Source organism: Pristiophorus japonicus, chromosome X, assembly GCF_044704955.1.
Source record: "Pristiophorus japonicus isolate sPriJap1 chromosome X, sPriJap1.hap1, whole genome shotgun sequence".
NCBI classification, from domain to species: Eukaryota; Metazoa; Chordata; class Chondrichthyes; family Pristiophoridae; genus Pristiophorus; species Pristiophorus japonicus.
The window spans coordinates 3,711,242-3,732,728 of record NC_092010.1 but is presented as its reverse complement, the minus strand read 5'-3'; the positions used below and the strand labels follow the sequence as shown (position 1 = coordinate 3,732,728).

The window sequence follows — 21,487 nt, the reverse complement described above, 5'->3', positions numbered from 1 at the left end:
TGTGGGCAGATGCCTCCGATCTGAAAAATTTACCTGCTAGTCCCGGAGGCCTCGGAGACTTGTGGTCCTCGGCCTCTACGCAAAGGGCTGCTTAGAGACCCCCATATTCCAGGGACGTTTGCACATTATACAGTCAGTCGAGGAGGCGGGAGCTCGGAGCAGCGCGAGTCCGGGGTCGGCGAGAGGCGGACCGGTGCAGCTACAGGGAGAAGGCAAAGATACAAAGGTGACGTCACAGCCTAGGGGGTAAGTGATTGGCTGGTGATTGGTGAGTAGTTTTTCTTTTTCTTCTTATATTGGTCAGTAACTTTAACATTGTTATTACCAGTTTAAGTGTATCTAAGGGTTAAGACATGGCAGGAGAGCTCGGTCGGGTGTTATGCTCCTCCTGTACCATGTGGGAACTCAGGGACACTTCCGGTGTCCCTGACGACTACGTGTGCGGGAAGTGTATCCGCCTCCAGCTCCTGACGGTCCGCGTTACGGAATTGGAGCTGAGGGTGGATTTACTCTGGAGCATCCACGATGCTGAGAATGACGTGAGTATCACGTGTAGTGAGTTGGTCGTACCGCAGGGAAAGGGTCCACAGCCAGATAGGGAATGGAAGACCAGCAGGAAGAGTAGAGCAAGGAAGGTAGTGCAGGGGTCCCCTGCGGTCATCCCCCTGCAAAACAGATACACTGCTTTGGGTACTGTTGAGGGGAATGACTCATCAGGGGAGGGCAGCAGCAGCCAAGTTCATGGCACCGTGGCTGGCTCTGCTGCACAGGAGGGCAAGAAAAAGAGTGGGAGAGCGATAGTGATAGGGGATTCAATTGTGAGGGGAATAGATAGGCGTTTCTGCGGCCGCAACCGAGACTCCAGGATGGTATGTTGCCTCCCTGGTGCAAGGGTCAAGGATGTCTTGGAGCGGGTGCAGGACATTCTGAAATGGGAGGGAGAACAGCCAGTTGTCGTGGTGCACATTGGTACCAACGACATAGGCAAAAAAAGGGATGAGGTCCTACGAAACGAATTTAAGGAGCTAGGAGCTAAATTAAAAAGTAGGACCTCAAAAGTAGTAATCTCGGGATTGCTACCAGTGCCACGTGATAGTCAGAGTAGGAATCGCAGGATAGCGCAGATGAATACGTGGCTTGAGCAGTGGTGCAGCAGGGAGGGATTCAAATTCCTGGGGCATTGGGACCGGTTCTGGGGGAGGTGGGACCAGTACAAACCGGACGGTCTGCACCTGGGCAGGACCGGAACCAATGTCCTAGGGGGAGTGTTTGCTAGTGCTGTTGGGGAGGATTTAAACTAATATGGCAGGGGGATGGGAACCAATGCAGGGAGACAGAGGGAAACAAAAAGGAGCCAAAAGCAAAAGACAGAAAGGAGATGAGGAAAAGTGGAGGGCAGAGAAACCCAAGGCAAAGAACAAAAAGGGCCACTGTACAGCAAAATTCTAAAAGGACAAAGGGTGTTAATAAAACAAGCCTGAAGGCTTTGTGTCTTAATGCAAGGAGTATCCGCAATAAGGTGGATGAATTAATTGTGCAAATAGATGTTAACAAATATGATGTGATTGGGATTACGGAGACGTGGCTCCAGGATGATCAGGGCTGGGAACTCAACATTCAGGGGTATTCAACATTCAGGAAGGATAGAATAAAAGGAAAAGGAGGTGGGGTAGCATTGCTGGTTAAAGAGGAGATTAATGCAATAGTTAGGAAAGACATTAGCTTGGATGATGTGGAATCTATATGGGTAGAGCTGCAGAACACCAAAGGGCAAAAAACGTTAGTAGGAGTTGTGTACAGACCTCCAAACAGTAATAGGGATGTTGGGGAGGGCATCAAACAGGAAATTAGGGGTGCATGCAATAAAGGTGCAGCAGTTATAATGGGTGACTTTAATATGCACATAGATTGGGCTAGCCAAACTGGAAGCAATACGGTGGAGGAGGATTTCCTGGAGTGCATAAGGGATGGTTTTCTAGACCAATATGTTGAGGAACCAACTAGGGGGGAGGCCATCTTAGACTGGGTGTTGTGTAATGAGAGAGGATTAATTAGCAATCTCATTGTGCGAGGCCCCTTGGGGAAGAGTGACCATAATATGGTGGAATTCTGCATTAGGATGGAGAATGAAACAGTAATTTCAGAGACCATGGTCCAGAACTTAAAGAAGGGTAACTTTGAAGGTATGAGGCGTGAATTGGCTAGGATAGATTGGCGAATGATACTTAGGGGGTTGACTGTGGATGGGCAATGGCAGACATTTAGAGACCGCATGGATGAAGTACAACAATTGTACATTCCTGTCTGGCGTAAAAATAAAAAGGGGAAGGTGGCTCAACCGTGGCTATCTAGGGAAATCAGGGATAGTATTAAAGCCAAGGAAGTGGCATACAAATTGGCCAGAAATAGCAGCGAACCTGGGGACTGGGAGAAATTTAGAACTCAGCAGAGGAGGACAAAGGGTTTGATTAGGACAGGGAAAATGGAGTACGAGAAGAAGCTTGCAGGGAACATTAAGGCGGATTGCAAAAGTTTCTATAGGTATGTAAAGAGAAAAAGGTTGGTGAAGACAAACGTAGGTCCCCTGCAGTCAGAATCAGGGGAAGTCATAACGGGGAGCAAAGAAATGGCGGATCAATTGAACAAGTACTTTGGTTCGGTATTCACTAAGGAGGATACAAACAACCTTCCGGATATAAAAGGGGTCAGAGGGTCTAGTAAGGAAGAGGAACTGAGGGAAATCTTTATTAGTCGGGAAATTGTGTTGGGGAAATTGATGGGATTGAAGGCCGATAAATCCCCAGGGCCTGATGGACTGCATCCTAGAGTACTTAAGGAGGTGGCCTTGGAAATAGCGGATGCATTGACAGTCATTTTCCAACATTCCATTGACTCTGGATCAGTTCCTATGGAGTGGAGGGTAGCCAATGTAACCCCACTTTTTAAAAAAGGAGGGAGAGAGAAAACAGGGAATTATAGACCGGTCAGCCTGACCTCAGTAGTGGGTAAAGTGATGGAATCAATTATTAAGGATGTCATAGCAGTGCATCTGGAAAATGGTGACATGATAGGTCCAAGTCAGCATGGATTTGTGAAAGGGAAATCATGCTTGACAAATCTTCTGGAATTTTTTGAGGATGTTTCCAGTAAAGTGGACAAGGGAGAACCAGTTGATGTGGTATATTTGGACTTTCAGAAGGCTTTCGACAAGGTCCCACACAAGAGATTAATGTGCAAAGTTAAAGCACATGGGATTGGGGGTAGTGTGCTGACGTGGATTGAGAACTGGTTGTCAGACAGGAAGCAAAGAGTAGGAGTAAACGGGTACTTTTCAGAATGGCAGGCAGTGACTAGTGGAGTGCCGCAAGGTTCTGTGCTGGGGCCCCAGCTGTTTACATTGTACATTAATGATTTAGACGAGGGGATTAAATGCAGTATCTCCAAATTTGCGGATGATACTAAGTTGGGTGGCAGTGTGAGCTGCGAGGAGGATGCTATTAGGCTGCAGAGTGACTTGGATAGGTTAGGTGAGTGGGCAAATGCATGGCAGATGAAGTATAATGTGGATAAATGTGAGGTTATCCACTTTGGTGGTAAAAACAGAGAGACAGACTATTATCTGAATGGTGACAGATTAGGAAAAGGGAAGGTGCAACGAGACCTGGGTGTCATGGTACATCAGTCATTGAAGGTTGGCATGCAGGTACAGCAGGCGGTTAAGAAAGCAAATGGCATGTTGGCCTTCATAGCGAGGGGATTTGAATACAGGGGCAGGGAGGTGTTGCTACAGTTGTACAGGGCCTTGGTGAGGCCACAGCTGGAGTATTGTGTACAGTTTTGGTCTCCTAACTTGAGGAAGGACATTCTTGCTATTGAGGGAGTGCAGCGAAGGTTCACCAGACTGATTCCCGGGATGGCGGGACTGACCTATCAAGAAAGATTGGATCAATTGGGATTGTATTCACTGGAGTTCAGAAGAATGAGAGGGGACCTCATAGAAACGTTTAAAATTCTGACGGGTTTAGACAGGTTAGATGCAGAAAGAATGTTCCCAATGTTGGGGAAGTCCAGAACCAGGGGTCACAGTCTGAGGATAAGGGGTAAGCCATTTAGGACCGAGATGAGGAGAAACTTCTTCACCCAGAGAGTGGTGAACCTGTGGAATTCTCTACCACAGAAAGTAGTTGAGGCCAATTCACTCAATATATTCAAAAGGGAGTTAGATGAAGTCCTTACTACTCGGGGGATCAAGGGTTATGGCGAGAAAGCAGGAAGGGGGTACTGAAGTTTCATGTTCAGCCATGAACTCATTGAATGGCGGTGCAGGCTAGAAGGGCTGAATGGCCTGCTCCTGCACCTATTTTCTATACGCGTTCCTGGGATCACGTGGTCTGGCCCAACCAATCCAAGGATAGGTATTCCCATTCATATTTGTGGTGAGTTCCATATATATGGAATCACCATATGTATGAATGGGAATACTCCATAAACACACAAGCACTTACTATAAATTTTATTTAAAAAATCACAAATTTGAAATTAATCAAAATGGAATTTAATGAATTAATGAAAACAAAAATGTAATTTTTTGAAAAATAAATGTACATTGTTTAACGGGTCTAAAAATAAACTTACCTTATAGAATTTTAAATGTTTAAATTATTGAAAAAAAATAATTTTTCTGTTCATTAAAAGTCTTATGCTGATAAAAGCAAGCCTTATGTCTGCTGTTATCAGTTCTCAGAATTCCAACTCAGTGCCCGCGGAGGCCCATTACTTCTGGATGCATGTGATCTGCAAGAGGTTCTTGACAGATCGCAAGTTCCATGTTTAGGCGACAGTGCGTTACATGCTTAAACCCGGAACTTGCAGGGCCCCTACTTGCCTCGAATTCAGGGCCATTGTGATTTAGAATGTTATGGTTGAAACAAAACTGATTACCGAAAAATGAGGGGCTAATGACATGATGGTGGAAAAGATAAAGCCAGCATTTAAAGAAATAATTAATAATTCTCAACCAATATACTTTCCTTTGTGACAGAAAAACTCTATGGGAAAAGTGATGCATCCGCAGCTAACTAGAGAAGTTGAGAACAGTATTAGATTCACTAAAAATATTCAAAAAGGAGTTGGATGAAGTCCTTACTACTAGGAGGATCAAGGGGTATGGCGAGAAAGCAGAAATGGGGTTCTGAAGTTGCATGTTCAGCCATGAACTCATTGAATGGCGGTGCAGGCTAGAAGGGCCGAATGGCCGACTCCTGCACCTATTTTCTATGTTTCTATGTTTCTATTAAAACAAGACACTTAGGGCGAGAAATTGGTCTTTTGGCAATAGCGGCATTTTCTCGGCATTTTTCACCAAAATTCTGTTACGAATACTGCTATTTTTTTGAAGGCAAAAGAATTCATGACAATCCAGCTTGGGCTGATCTCATAAACCTCGTAAATTTGGCATTGCACGAGGATTCGCTGTGGGAACCGCAGTCCTCGCCAACTTTAGTCCAAGGTTGATTACCACTGAAAAGACAAGCCTTGGGAGGGGGGGGGGAAAACCCAAAAATTGCCAAAAAAATAATTAAAAAATACAAAACATTCACAAGACACTTATCTCGAGAATCGCTGAAAAAGAATTAAAAATGAAAAATTTTAACTTACCTTTTTTGCAGGTCTTCACACTGACCGCTGTTTCTGGGGCTGCAACGCAGGCTTTTCCCGGGCGATTATTTCACCCAGAATACTGGTACGTTGAATAGCCAATTTAAAGCGATAGTTTTTTTCATGTTGCAGCTTTTCAGCGGTATTTCAAAACCACCGGTGCACAACTTTTGCCAATTTAGGTGAATACCTTTTTCCGTCAAAAAAGGCAAAATATCACCAAAAACACGGATGCAAGGCTGGCCAATTTCTAGCCCTTAACATTTTGCGAAAAAGGGTAGTATGGCTGAAAATCAGCAAGGTGTCACCAACAAATTGATAAAGAAGGCATAAATAGAATGAGAGAGAAGCTTGCAAAACATATAAAACAGATTGTAAGAGCTTCTGCAATATGTAAAAAGGAATAATCAAAATTAAACAGGAATCCCCGAGAGGCAGAGACAACAGAAATTGTAATCATGGAATCGTAGAAAATTACAGCATGGGAAGAGTCCATTTGGCCCATCATGTCCGTGCTGGTCAACAAAGAGCTATCAAGCCTAATGCCACTTTCCAGCTCTTGGTCCGTAGCCCTGTAGGTTACTGCACTTCAAGTGCACATCCAAGCACTTTTTAAATGTGGTGAAGGTTTCTGCCTCTACCATCCTTTCAGGTAGTGACTTCCAGACCCCCACCACCCTCTGGGTGAAGAAGTTTCCCTTCAAATCTCCTCCAAACCTCCCCCCCAATTTCTTTAAATCTATGCCCCCTGGTTGTTGACCCCTCTGCTGAGGGAAATAGGTCCTTCCTATACACTATCTATGTCCCTCAAAATTTTATGCACCTCAGGTAAGGTTTCCCCTCAGCCTCCTCGGCTCCAAAAAAACAAATCCAGCCTATCCATTCTTTCATCATAGCTAAAATTCTTCAGTCCAGGCAACATCCTCGTAAATCTCCTCTGTAATGTCTCTAGTGCAATCACATCGTTCCTGTCATGTGGTGACCAGAACTGCACGCAGTACTCGAACTGTGGCTTAACCAGTGTTTTATACAGTTCAAGCATAACCTTCCTGCTCTTGTATTGTATGCCTCGGCTAATAAAGGCAAGCATTCCACATGCCTTCTTAACCATCTTAGCTAGCTGGCCTGCTGCCTTCAGGGATCTGTGGACCTGCACTCCAAGGTCCATTTGTTCCTCTACACTTCTCAGTGTCCTACCATTTAATGTGTATTCCCTTGCCTTGTTAGTCCTCCCCAAATGCATTACCTTACGCTTCTCTGGATTGAATTTAATTTTCCGCTGTTCTGGCCACCTGACCAGTTCATTGATATACAGAACCAGTGGGAAGCTGTTTAACCTACGCCGCCTCCAGGCCAGGTCCAAGATCACCCCAACCTCTGTCGTTGAGCTGCAGTATACGGACGATGCCTGTGTGTGTGCACATTCAGAGGCTGAACTCCAGGATATAGTCAATGTATTCACTGAGGCATATGAAAGCATGGGCCTTACGCTTAACATTCGTAAGACAAAGGTCCTCCACCAGCCTGTCATCGCCACACAGCACTACACTCCAATCATCCAGATCCAAGGCGCAGCCCTGGACACCGTGGACCATTTCCCATATCTCGGGAGCCTCCTATCAACAAAGGCAGACATTGATACGGAGATTCAGCATCGCCTCAAGTGCGTCAGCGCAGCCTTCGGCCGCCTGTGGAAAAGAATGTTTGAAGACCAGGCCCTCAAATCTACCACCAAACTCATGGTCTACAGAGCTGTAGTAATACCTGCTCTCCTGTATGGGTCTGAGGCATGGACGATGTATAGAAGGCATCTCAAGTTGCTGGAGATATATCACCAACGATGTCTCCGCAAAATCCTACAAATCTCCTGGGAGGACAGGCGCACCAACATCAGTATCCTCGACCAGGCTAACATCCCCACTATTAAAGCACTGACCACACTCGATCAGCTTCGCTGGGCAGGCCACATAGTACGCATGCCAGATACGAGACTCCCTAAGCAAATGTTTTATGTGGAGCTCCTTCATGGTAAACAAACCAAAGGAGGACAGTGGAAACGTTATAAGGACACCCTCAAAGCCTCCCTGGTAAAGTGCTGCATCACCACTGACACCTGGGAGACCCTGGCTGCAGACCGCCCGAGGTGGAGAAAGTCCATCCGGGAGGGCGCTGAGCTCTTTGAGGCTCGACGCAAGGAGCATGAAGAGGCCAGACGCAGGCAGCGGAAGGAGTGCACGGCAAACCAGCCCTACCGACCCCTTCCCCCGACGAATGTCTGTCCCACCTGTGACAGGGTCTGTGGCTCTCATATCGGACTGTTCAGCCATCAAAGTACTCACTTTGGGAGTGGAAGCAAGTCCTCCTCGATTTCGAGGGACTGCCTTTGATGATGATGATGATATATTTCTGCAGTCTACAGCTTTCTTCTTTATTGTCAGCCATACAGCCGATTTTAGCATCATTTGCAAACTTCTTAATCATACATTCAAGTCTCAATCATTGATTATAGACCACAAAAAGCAAGGGAACTACTACTGAGCCCTGTGGATCCCCACTGGAAACAACCTTCCAGTCACAAAAACACCCCCCATCAAACATTACCCTTTGCTTCCCGCCTCTGAGCCAATTTTGGATCCAACTTGCCACTTTGCCCTGGATCCCATGGGCTTTTACTTTCGTGACCAGTCTGTCATGTGTATCTAAAGCTTTGTTAAAATCCATACACACTACATCATACACACTGACCTCATTGACACTCCTGGTTACCGCCTCGAAAAGTTCAATCAAGTTAGTCAGACACGACCTTCCCTAAACAAATCCGTGCTGACTGTCCTTGATTAATCCGTGTCTTTCTAAATGAAGATTTATCCTGCCCCTCAGAATTTTTTCCAATAATTTTCGCAACACTGAGGTTAGGCTAACTGGCCTATAATTACTTGGTCTATCCCTTTCTCCATTTTTAAACAAAGGTACAACTTTAGCTCTCCTGCAGTCCTCTGGCACAACACCTTTAACCATCGAGGATTTGAAAATGATGGTCAGAGCCTCTGTTATTTCCTCTTTTGCTTTGCTTAACAGCCTGGGATACATTTCATCTGGGCCTGGGGATTTATCCACTTTCAAAGCTGCTAAGCCACTTAATACTTCCTCTCTCACTATGTTTATTTCATTTAATATTTAACACTCCTCCTCCCTGATAGCAATGTCTGCATCGTCCCTCTCTTGTGAAAACAGACACAAAATATTCACAGACAGATTAACATTATGGTCTCTAATAGGCCCCACTTTTTCTCTAGTTATCCTCTTAATGTGTTTATAAAACATCATTGGGTTTTCCTTGGTTTTACTTGCCAACATTTTTTCATGCTATCTCTTTGCTTTCCTGATATCCTTTTTATTTTCACCCCTGCACTTTCTATACTCCTGTCGAATTTCTGCAGTATTGAGCACTCGGTATCTGTCATAAGCCTCCCTTTTTTTCTTTCTCCTACTCTGTAGTCCCTGTATAATGGGGAATAAGGAAATGGAAGAGATATCAAACAAATATTTTGTATCTGTCTTCACGGTGGATGAAAAAAAAATACTGCAAATAGTAAGGAATGAAGTTTGTCATGAGAACGAAAAGTTAAAGTATTTAATATTATTAAAGATTTTAGATGCTAGAATGGTCCCTATGGATTGAAAGACAGTAAATGTAACCACACTATTAAAGAACAGAGGGAGAGGGAAAACTGGGAAGTGTAGACCAGTTAGTCTGACATTAGTGGAGAGAAAGCAGAGTTAATGTTTCGCGTCGATGACCCTTCGTCAGGACTGACTGACCCGCTGAGATTTCCAGCATTTCCTGGTTTTATTCCAGTTTCCAGCATCCGCAGTATTTTGCTTTTGTATTGAGTCCGACATCAGTACTAGGGAAAATACTAGAATCTATTATTATGGATGTGATCACAGGACACTGGGAAGAAAATCTTAATATGGAGAAATTATAATGGGGAATAACGAAATAGCAGAGGCTTTAAACAAATATTTTTTTTATCTGTCTTCACAGTAGAAGACACAAGAAGCTTACCAAAAACTAATTGGGAACCAATGAAAGGGAGGAGAATGATAAAGATCAGTAGAGAGAAAGTACTTGAGAAAATAATGGGACTAAAAGCCAACAAATCCCCTGGACCTGATTGTCTACATCCTTGGGTTCTACAAGAGATGGCTGCAGAGATAATGACTGTATTGGTTGTGATCTTCCAAAATTCCCTAGATTCTAGAACGGTCCCAGCGGTTTAGAAGGTAACAAATATAACACCGCTATTCACAAAAGGAGGGAGAGAGAAAACAGGGAACTACAGGCCAGTTAGCCTGACATCAGTTGTCGAGAAAATGCTGGAATTCATTATTAAAGAAGTGGCAACAGGGTATTTAGAAAATCATAATATTATTAGGTGGAGTCAACATGGTTTAATGAAACGGAAATCATGTTTGACAAATCTATTATAGTTTTTTGAGGATGTAACTAGCAGGGTAGATAAAGAAAAACCAGTGGGTCTAACGTATTTACATTTTGAAATGACAATTGTCAGGGTTCCATACGCAATGATGTTACACAAGATTAGTTCTTGTGGTATTAGAGTCAATATATTAGCATGGGTTGAGAATCGGTTCATGGTCAGAAAACAGACAGTAGGAATGAAGGGGTTATTTTCGGTTTCACAGGCTGTAACTAGTGGGGTACTGCAAGGATCAGTGCTCGGCCTCAGCTATTTACAACCTTCATCAATAGCTTAGTTGAGGGGACCGTGTGTAAAGTATCCAACTTTGCTGATGATGCAAATCTAGACAGGAAGGTAAGCTGTGAGGAGGAGACAAAATGGCAGCAAAAGGATATAGACAGGCTGAATTAGTAGACAAGAAAAAGACCGATGAAGCATAATTTGTGAAAATGTAAAAATTACTCACTTTGGTCGGATGAGTAGAAAAGCAGAATATTATTTTTCAGAGCTGGGAGTCCAGTAAACAGTAGTCAGATGGATTTGCATTTCCATGTATGGGAATGACAGGAAGTTCACATGCAAATACAGTAATCAATTAGGATGACAACAGGTGTGTTAGCCTTTCTTGCCAGCGGATTGGAGTATAATAGTAAGGAAGTCTGGATGGAATTATATCGGGTTTTGGTGAGACCACACCTGGAATACGGTGTAAATTTTAGGTCTCTTTCCCTAAGGAAGGATATGGTTGCTAAGTGCAGGTGTAACAAAGGTCCACTAGATTGACTCCTGGGATGGTCCTATGAGGAGAGAGTGTCCAAAGCTGAGAAGAGAAGTGATCTCATTGAAATTATAAATGTCTGTGAAAATTTGTCAATGTAGTTGTCAGCGTAGACAGCTGAGAGGCTGTTTACCTTGGCCAGACAATGAAGAACTAGGGGAGCTGATCTCCGGATAAGGAGTTGGCCATTTATTATTGAGATAATGGTAAATAAGTTGTGAATCTTTGGAATTCTCTAGGCCAGAGGGCTGAGGATGCTCAGTCTTTGAGTACATTCAAGACTGATATCGGTAGATCTTTGGACACCAAGGAATATAGGAGAAGGGCGAGAAAATTAAGTTGATATAAAGGTTCAGCCAGGATCTTATTGAAAGCTGGAGCAGACATGAGGGGCCGTATGGCCAGTTCCAGGTTGAATTGTGAAACCAGTAAATCAATAGTGGATCTACTGAGCTAGAAACCTGACAATCTCATTTGCTGGATATTTCACCATATTCTTTACCTCCTCCCTGAATTTACTCTGTGTCACTGCATAAATAAAGGTGTTTGTGCAACAGCTCAAAAGCAGGAGCATAAATCCGGTTTCTTGAAGGATATAAACCGGGTCATTGTAACCGGTGTAAGAATAGGTATTAGTAATCCGATAATACAAGTAGTGGATCGTGTACGTCAGCCATAACAGTATAAAATTGCCAGAGATACTGAAGAGTAAAATGCTGGATTTTCTCCTGTTCTCCATCTCAGGGTCGGGATTGTTTTCAGAGCCCGGGTTGCCCCGCAATACCCTGCGGACTCTGCTGGCCACTAATATGTATCTCACGGTCAGAGCATTGAGTAGCAGAATGACGATAAATGGCAGAAAAGGAGTGGCTATGCATCCGAAGTAAGAAAATGCTAGCCAAAGGGGTGAGGTATAAAAGACTGACCTTATCCGGCAGTACCAGGGCAAATCGTTAATTATATACAGAGGTTCATACACAAAGTACCAGGGGATGTTTTTTAAACAGCTCAGAGTGAGCACCATGCCCACAATCGCAGCTGCTGTGTTCTTGGTGCAATAATAGTTTTTCAGCTTCTGCCAACAAATGGCTATAAAGCGGTCAAAAGTGAAGGCAACAGTTAACCAGACAGAAAAGTCTCTGGTTGCATAAACGAGGGCGGTTTTGGTCCGACATACCAGAGTGAGCGACAGGTAATTTCCGGGAAAGTAAATGTCGATGATCCGATTGAGTATAACCCCAGTGATAACAACCAGCAGATCCGCTGCTGCCATGGCCACCAGGTAGCAGGTAATGCATTTCGAGAGTCCGCACTTTCCCCGGGACAGGATCACAATCGCCAGCATGTTAACTGTAGGGAAGGATAGGAAATCAAGAACATTATTGGCGGCCTTTACTGGAGAGAAACAGCACATCAGAAATTGGAGTCGACCCTGACTTTTAGTGACAGTACAGAGTGGGTGATAGTGAATCGGCACTGGCAGACCATTTTCCTTCTCTCCCCATGGAAGTCAATGGTAATAAACATTGGGAGAGATATAAAACAGACTGCACACTCACTCTCACTCGTTTCACACGATTTGACAAAATCAAGATCTGGCCCTGTGTTACTGCATCCCACAAGGAAACATTTGTTTTATAATAAGTGGATCTTTGGAATTGTAACATTTGAAAATCCAAAAAAACTGCAACTGTTCTGGGAACGGTTCTTTCTGAACAGTAAGAAAAAAGATTTGTTAATTGCTGCCCTACCATATTAGACAAAGGAATTTGAGAACCACATAATCGATGATGCTACAGCCCAAGGTTAAAAGCATTGGCTACACTGATTACTACAAATGTATATCTTTTGAATTCAGGTAGTAATCAATTCATTATTACGGGAAATAAGCAATTTAGCTACTTGTTAAAATTGCTCTTTACAAAAATACCACTGAAAATATCAGTCAGGGTATAAATCTGACTATTAGCTCTTTAAATTTTTATAATCATTGAAGTCACTGGGTGCCTGACTTAAATCAATCCAATCGACATTATAAATGTTATCACAATGTAAACAGTACCTTATATTTGGATTTAAAAAACATTTTGTTCACAACTTAGTTTAATTAATGCTTTGTTGCATATCAAATTCTAACAACACAACCTTGCTCATTCTCATATTACAACCTTTGTTATTTGCTGCAGGATGTTCTGCAATTGATGTAAAACATTACATGCACCGAGCTTCAATCTTCCCTTTAGAATTGATGGGAAGGTTTCATACATTGCAGTGTGTCCTCAGGACAGAGTACATTGTAATATGCTTAATTTTCCTGAGATGTGTTGATGGGTTCGAGGACCAGTACAGTGCCTTATGTTAGACCGAGCTACACAGAAAGGGAAATCTAGAATTCTGTCTCGTCTCATCCGTCCATTGATTGTGAGGCAGGAAACCCAGCCAGACTCCGAGATACTGGTGGAGGGAACAACTCCAACCATTGTTCTTCCTTATGACCTTCACCCTTGGAAACCGTGTGAGTGGGACATTCCAGTGGGGACAGGATCTCGCTGATCAATAAAATAATCTCTGTACTCAAAATACTGTTCGATCACCTGATCAGCTCATAAAGTGTAAGCCATGTTTATGAAGGCTGACCAAGGCTGTGGGATCTGATAACAGAGCAGGAGCAGATAAATTAAAACAATTGTTTATCAAAATGTAATTCCTTTATTTGAACTCCAGATATCGATCTACGTCCAATGGAAGTTTAAGTGAAATGCTGCACCTATCAAGACACATTTATAATCTGATGGACTGTTCATTCTGGTTACAAGATAGCAAGTCAGTTGAATAAGACTGTTTGAGAAATACAGTCTATGTTGGAAATGACATATCTATCATTTCAATTAAAAATATAAAATTATACTAACTGCACAATGTGAATTTAGGATAGGTTCTTCATTGAGTGATTACCACAGAATATGTGACAATTAACAAACACATCCACCCAGACAGATGGTCCTACCAGATATACAGCAAGAGTACTGAGACAGTTTAACACAGGTTTGCACAACTAGTCGGGTTGCGACTTACCTGGGATACCGACGGCGGCTAGAATTGGATAGTAAATTGCATACACCTGACCAGTCACTGGCTCATGCATCTTCTGTCACAAGAGATTACGTCTCAACTGCCTCAACACACGGTTTGTGGTAGAGTCAATTTATAGATCAGGGAAGCCTCCAGTGAGACAATTAGGTCACAGCATTACTGATGTTATTTCCACTCATTTGCATAAACAAACTCAGCAAATTGTTTTGATTCTAAAGTTTGTGATACAATTGATTGTTGTTCAAGTTTATTACACGGGTTTTGTGGGAAACACCCAAAAGGCCCATTGTTATTTTGGTCACAATCCTCCTGAAAACAGAATGGAATGGTGATACAGGCAATGTCTTGGAGTGGATCTCAAGCCCAGCTGCGATCTGTGGTGTGAGCTGAGTGAGCGGAGCTGCCCGCAGAGTGATGGTGGGGCTGGTGGAATTGCTGACAGCCCACAAGCTGGAAAGGTGGGAAATCAGCATGGGTTATGTTTCCCAATGATTATCCATTGATCCCTACAGGAAGTGTACATGTGCGATGCTGATCAATAGGTGAACATGCGGAATGTCAGTGCATTGCTTTGGAATGACCTCACTCAAGGCTGAGCATGGGCTCTGCCATATACAAACCGAGAAACGCTGCGATCCATCTTCCAGCAGCTTCAAATGCACTTGTCAATTCCATAAGCCCAATAATTTACCAGAAATTAACCGGCTATCTCCTGCACCAAAGCATAATACAGCATCGAGTCATTTCCAGGGCAGTGTTTTCATGTACTAAATGTGAAGACCGTCTTCGGCCAAATGGTATGTTGGCCTTTATTGCAAGAGGATTTAAGTATAAAAATAAAAGACTCCTTACTGCAATTATATCATCATCATAGGCAGTTCCTGGAAATTGAGGAAGACTTGCTTCCAATCTAAAAGTGAGTTCTCAGGTGACTGTACGGTCCAATATGGGAATTACAGTCTCTGTCACAGGTGCGACAGACAGTCATTGAAGGAAAGGGTGTGTGGGGAATCTGGTTTGCCGTATGCGCCTTCCACTGCCTGCGCTTGCTTTCTGCATGCTCTCGGTGACGAGACTCGAGGTGCTCAGCACCCTCCCGGATGCTCTTCCTCCACTTAGGGTGGTTTTTGGCCAGAGGTTCCCAGGTGTTGGTAGGGATGCTGCACTTTATCAAGGAGGCTTTGAGGGTGAGCTTATGGTCTACAGGGTTGTAGTGATACCCGTCCTCCTATATAGGTCAGAGATGTGGACCATATACAATAGACACCTCAAATGGTTGGAGAAATACCCTGCTGTCTCTGCAAGATCCTGCAAATCCCCTGGGAGGATAGGCACACCAACGTCCGTGTTCTCGATCAGGCCAACATCCCCAGCATCGAAGCACTGACCACACTCGACCAGCTCTGTTGGGCGGGCCATGTCTTCCGCATGCCTGACACAAGACTCCCAAAGCAAGCACTCTACTTGGAACTCCTACATGGCAAGCGAGCCCCAGGTGGGCAGAGGAAATGTTGCAATTATATAGGGCCCCGGTGAGGCCACACCTGGGGTATTTTGTACAATTTGATCACCTTACCTAAGGAAGGATCTACTTGCCATAGAAGGAGTGCTACAAAGGATAACCAGACTGATTCCTGGGATGGGGGATTGTCCTGTAAGGAGCTTCTGGAGTTTAGAAGAATGAGATGCGATCTCATTGAAATATAAAAATGCTTACAGGGATTGACAGGGTATATTCAGGGAGGCTGGTTCCTCAGGCTGAGGAGTGGAGAACCAGAGGTCACAGTCTCAGAATAAGGGGTCAGCCATTTAGGAGATAGATGAGGAGAAACTTATTCACTCAGAGGGTGATGAATATTTGGAATTTTCTATCCCAAAGGGCTATGGAGGCTCAGTCTTTGAGTATATTCAAGACAGAGATCGATAGATTTTTGGATATTAAGGGAATCAAGGGATATGGGGATAGTGCAGGAAAGTGGAGTTGAGGTAGAAGATCAGCCAGGATCTTATTGAATGGTGGAGCAAACTGGAGGGGCGGAATAGCCTACTCCTGCTCCTAATTCTTATATTCTAATGTTCTTATCTTCTTTGGCCAATTGAATTCTAAGAATTTCGTTGTGCTTATCAAACGATGCCCCTTGCATGTAACGTTCACCCTTTAACAGTGTGATGTAGTGTCTCTTTTGGAATAAGGAGTTTGATGGGGGGAATTAATCTCTATTTGGCGTATAATCGTTGTAGCTTTAGCCAAGGTAATACTCATAGTCCGAGTCTGTGAGTGTTGAGAAGGTATCAATTGTAGAGAAAATCACAGCGGATCGCATTCTACAAGAGCAGCCGGGATTTTGTGGTGGGAATGACTGTGAAACTGTCAGCGTTTGCTGCCATTACTCCTCTGAAAGTCACAGCAACTTCTCGAGTAAGCGCATGTGCAGATAACATGAAAATGTCGAAGTTCTGGTCAGTGATTCTATGCTTCTTCACAGGTTCTTCTGAGCAACTCTCCGGGGCCGACTATCATTTCAAATCACCGTGCATTACAGTTCCTGGTGAAAACTTCCCCTATTCAGCTGCAATATTGTTGTTAAAAAAAACCCTCACCAGAAAGTTGAGCCTTGTTGAAAGATGTGTAACTGGGTTTTAATGGCGTATTGACTGCAGAACAACATTTCTAACCCTGAAAAACTAATGTTATATTGTGGGATTTAAAATATTTCCATTAATATGATCATATTTACATTATAAAACATAAGAACAGAAGAATTTGGGGCAGAGCGTACAGCCCCTTGAACATGCTTTGCCATTCAATAAGATCATTCAATTGATCTTCAGCCTCAACTCCACTTTCTCGCCCAATCTCCAAGTCCCTTATTTCCCCGAGGGTCCAAGGATCTAACGATATCAGGCTGGAATATATTCAGTGATTCAGCATCCACAGCCCTTTTTGGCACCGAGTTCCAAAGGTTCACAACCCTCTGCGTGTCGAAAATCCTTCCCCATTTTAGTCTTAAATGTGGGACCCCCTTCCTTAAACAATGCTCCCTAGTTCTAGACTTTCCAGCCAGGGGAACAATCGCTCAGCAACTACCCTGTCAAACACTGCAGAATGTTATAGGTTTCAATGTTTCCTACATTACAACAGTGACTACACTCCAAAAGTACTTCATTGGCCGTAAAGCACTTTGAGAAGTCCGGTGGTTGTGAAAAGCGCTGTATAAATGTACATCTTTCTTTCTTAAACTCCAGGGAGTCGCAATCGACTCAATTTCTCCTCACAGGACAACCCTCTCATCCCAGGAATCAATCAAGGGAACCTTTCTTGAACTGCCTCTGAGGCATGTATTTCCTTTCTCAGTTAAGGAGACCATCCCTCTGCACAGTACTCCAGGTGTGGTCTCACCAAAGCCCTGCACAATTGTAATAAGGCTTCCTTACTCTTGTACTCCAACCCCCTTGCAATAAAGGCCAACATACCATTTCCCTCCTAATTGCTTGCTTTACCTGCATGCTGAATATCTGTGTGTCCTGAACGCCCTCTCTGAACAGCAATATTGAATAGCTTCTCTCCACTTAAAAATTATTGGGGTAGAAATTGTGATCGGAAGCTTTCCCCGGGCGGATGCCTCCGACCTGCAAAATATCTACGAATTGAACTGGTGGTCGGGGAGGTTCATACATACACATTCCTGGGTCTCTCTGGGTACGCACGTGTAGAGGCCCACGTATCCCAAGGGTGCATGCAGTTCGCAACCAATGAAAGAAGGGAATCTCCATTCATACTTATGGGGAGTTCGGTTTGTACGCAACTCCACATAAGTATGAATGGGAATCACTTAAAAAATAGACGAACACATGAAATGAATAAATAAATATGTTACATATTTAAACTTCATTACAACTGAACAAAAGTTTAATTTTTTGAAAATAAATTATGGGCTGAAAATTCTGGCCTCGCTGGGTGCATACAAAGTGTGCAGATACGGCGAGGCCTCGCAATTGCCAGGTATTCAGAGTGAGATGCGCATGCGCCAAAAACGGCTTTTGCGATCGATCACGATTTCTCTCATCAACTCCTTTGCATCCCTGCAGGAAGGACATTCGCGTGGGAGAGATTGGGCTATTTTCCCAACTCATGTCCAGCGAATCTTCTTCAAACTTTTACGCCTGGTAAAAGCAGGTGCATAGCTTACCTTTACCAGCATAAGAGTTTTAAACCATATAAAAATTTAATTTGATCATTTTTATGTTAAAAACCTGTCCAGTAAGGTAAATTTATTTTTAACCCTATTAAAACACTTTAAAAACATTTGCATAAAATTGTTTTTTGTTCCAAAACATTTAATTACATTTCATTTCAATAAATTTTAAATAAGTAAGTTGTTTTTTTGTAGTTATTATGATGTGTTTCTTGTTTTAGGGGTTATTCTCATTGCTAGTAATGGGAACCTGTAAAAATGGAGTTCCCATTATTATCAATGAGAATACTACCTAGTGATTGGTGGTCCAGGCCCACGTGACTCCAGCATGTACGTATATACAGGGAAGTTATCTCCCCGTGCGCTGCAAAGCGAATGAAGGAATCTGACCGAAGGTGCTTCCGTGACCACCAGGTATTTCGTAAAAAAATATCGAACGCAGGCATTCGTCCAAAGGAAGCCTCCGACCGCAATTTTCCCCCCAATATCTTCTAACATGGCTAAAAATAAACTTACCTTATTGGACAGGGATTTCATGTATAAATGAGCAATAACATTTCATTTTTCTATTTTTTGAAACTCTCACTCTGGTAAAACCAGGCCCTACATCTGCTTTTACCAGACATAAGAATTTCAAGGGCATTCACTGGGCAGAAGTGGGGCAAATAGCCCAACTCTCCACCCGCATATGCCCTTTCCTTTCAGGTTTGTATGATCTGTCAGGTAGATTCTTGACAGAACGCAAGTTCCGGGTTTCATCGCATGCGCAGTGCATACCTAAACCTGGAACTTGTGGAGTGTACACACCCACAGGGGCCAGAAATTCAGCCCCATTGTATTTTTCTATTCCTCCTACCAAAGTGTAAAACATCACATTTCCCGTATTATACTCCATCTGCCAACATAATGTCTCACAGCTTACTTTTCCACCTAGCTTTTATCGTCAACAAACCTGGATACATTGCAGTCGATCCATTCATCGAAGTCATTAATATATTTTGTAAATAGCTGAGGAATAAGCATTGATCTTTGTGGCACCCCACTAGTTACAGCCTGCAAACCAGAAAATGAACCATTTATCCCCACTCCCTGTATGCTGTCCATTAACCAATCCTCTCTCGATGCTAATATATTACCCCCCACTCCATGAGCCATTATCTTGCACAACAACCTTTTACCTTTTATGTGGAACATTTTCGAATGCCTTTTGGAAATCCAAATATATTACATCCACCTGTTGCCCTTCATCGATACAAGTACTTACATCCTCAAAAAGACACTAATAAATTTGTCAAACACGATTTCCCTTTCATGAAACCTTATTGACTCTGCTAAGTCATATTACGATTATCTAGGTGCCCTGCTTCACTTCCTTAACAATTGATTTCAGCATTTTTCCTGACGATTTCTGTCAAGCTAATTGCCCTGTAGTTCTGTTTTCTCTTTCCCTCATTTCTTGACTAGCGACGTTAGTTCGGAGGTTCGAGAGGTCGGTGAATTCGGGAGGTCACAGAGGTCAGTGAGTTCGGGAAGTCACAGAGGTCGGTGAGTTCAGGAGGTCAGGAGTCCGAGAGTTCGGAAGGCCACAGTGGTCGGTGAGTTCGGGAAGTCACAGAGGTCGGTGAGTTCAGGAGGTCACAGAGGTCGGTGAGTTCGGAAGGTCACAGAGATCGGTGAGTTCGGGAGGCCACAGAGGTCGGTGAGTTCGGAAGGTCACAGAGGTCGGTGAGTTCGGGAGGTCACAGAGGTCGGTGAGTTCGGGAGGCCACAGAGGTCAGTGAGTTCGGGAGGCCACAGAGGTCGGTGAGTTCGGGAGGTCACAGAGGTCGGTGAGTTCGGGAGGCCACAGAGGTCGGTGAGTTCGGGAGGTCACAGAGGTCGGTGAGTTCGGGAAGTCACAGAGGTCAGTGAGTTCGGGAGGCCACAGAGGTCGGTGAGTTCGGGAAGTCACAGAGGTCAGTGAGTTCGGGAGGCCACAGAGGTCGGTGAGTTCGGGAGGTCACAGAGGTCAGTGAGTTCGGGAAGTCACAGAGGTCAGTGAGTTCGGGAGGCCACAGAGGTCGGTGAGTTCGGGAGGCCACAGAGGTCGGTGAGTTCGGGAGGTCAGGAGTCTGAGAGTTCGGGAGGCCACAGAGGTCGGTGAGTTCGGGAAGTCACAGAGGTTGGTGAGTTCAGGAGGTCAGGAGTCCGAGAGTTCGGGAGGCCACAGAGGTCGGTGAGTTCGGGAGGTCACAGAGGTCAGTGAGTTCGGGAGGCCACAGAGTTCAGTGAGTTCGGGAGGTCACAGAGGTCAGTGAGTTCGGGAGGCCACAGAGGTCGGTGAGGTGAGTTGGTAAGTATCTCTCTTTTCTCTATTTCTTTTGAATTAGATTTTAAACTCGATCAGTCTAACTAAGGGATGGCAGGGCAGCTCCGTCCCCTGGAGTGCACAACTTGCGGCATGTGGGAAGTCCTAGATACTTCGCGTGGCCAAGACAACCATGTATGCAGGAGGTGTCTCCAGTTTCAACTGCTCGAGCTCCGCATTTCAGAGCAGGAGTGGGGACTGGAGTCAATACGGTGCATCTGCGAGGCTGAGAGCTACGTGCATAGCACGTTTCAGGAGGTGGTCACCCCGCAGCTTAAAAGCGCGCAGGCAGAGGGGAAGTGGATGACCACCAGATGAAGTAGGAACGATTGGCAGGTAGTGCAGGAGTCCCCCCTGAGTCCATCTCACTTTCAAACCGATATTCGCCTGAGTATCGGTGAGGGCGATGGGCAGAGTGCAGCCAGAGCCAATTCCAAGGCACCACGTGTGGCTCAGCTGCACAGGGGGGAGGGACAAAGAATAAAACGCTCTAGTGATAGGGGATTCTACAGTTAGGGGAACAGACAGGTGTTTCTGCGATCGCAGACGTGATTCCCAAATGGTTTGGTGCCTCCCTGGTGCCAGGGTCAAGGATGTCACAGAGCGGACACAGGGCATTCTAGGGGGCGGAGGGGGTAAACAGCTAGAGGTCGGGGTCCATATCGGGACCGAAGACATAGGGAAAAAGAAGGATGAGGTCCTACAGGCAGAATTCAGGGAGCTAGAAAGAAAATTAAAGGGTAGGACATCCAGGTAGTAATCTCCGGGTTACTACCCGTGCCACGTGCTAATGAGTACAAGAATAGAAGGATAGAGAGGATGAACACATGGCTGGAGAGTTGGTGTAGGAGGGAGGGCTTTAAATTCTTGAGGCATTGGGACCGCTTCTGGGGGAGATGGGACCTGGACAAACCGGACGGATTGCACC

The 21,487-nt window shown here is 44.4% G+C and overlaps 1 protein-coding gene across 1 annotated transcript; it reads right to left on the bottom strand.

Moving 5' to 3' along the window:
• Nucleotides 1-11,368: 11,368 nt before the first annotated feature.
• Nucleotides 11,369-14,068, bottom strand: LOC139240780 (probable G-protein coupled receptor 139). Its single transcript, XM_070869256.1, has 2 exons — nt 13,999-14,068; nt 11,369-12,273 (listed from the first exon to the last, which is right to left on the bottom strand). The coding sequence occupies exons 1-2, from the start codon at nt 14,066-14,068 to the stop codon at nt 11,369-11,371; spliced, it is 975 nt and encodes a 324-aa protein (XP_070725357.1).
• Between the last annotated feature and the right edge of the window lie 7,419 nt (nt 14,069-21,487).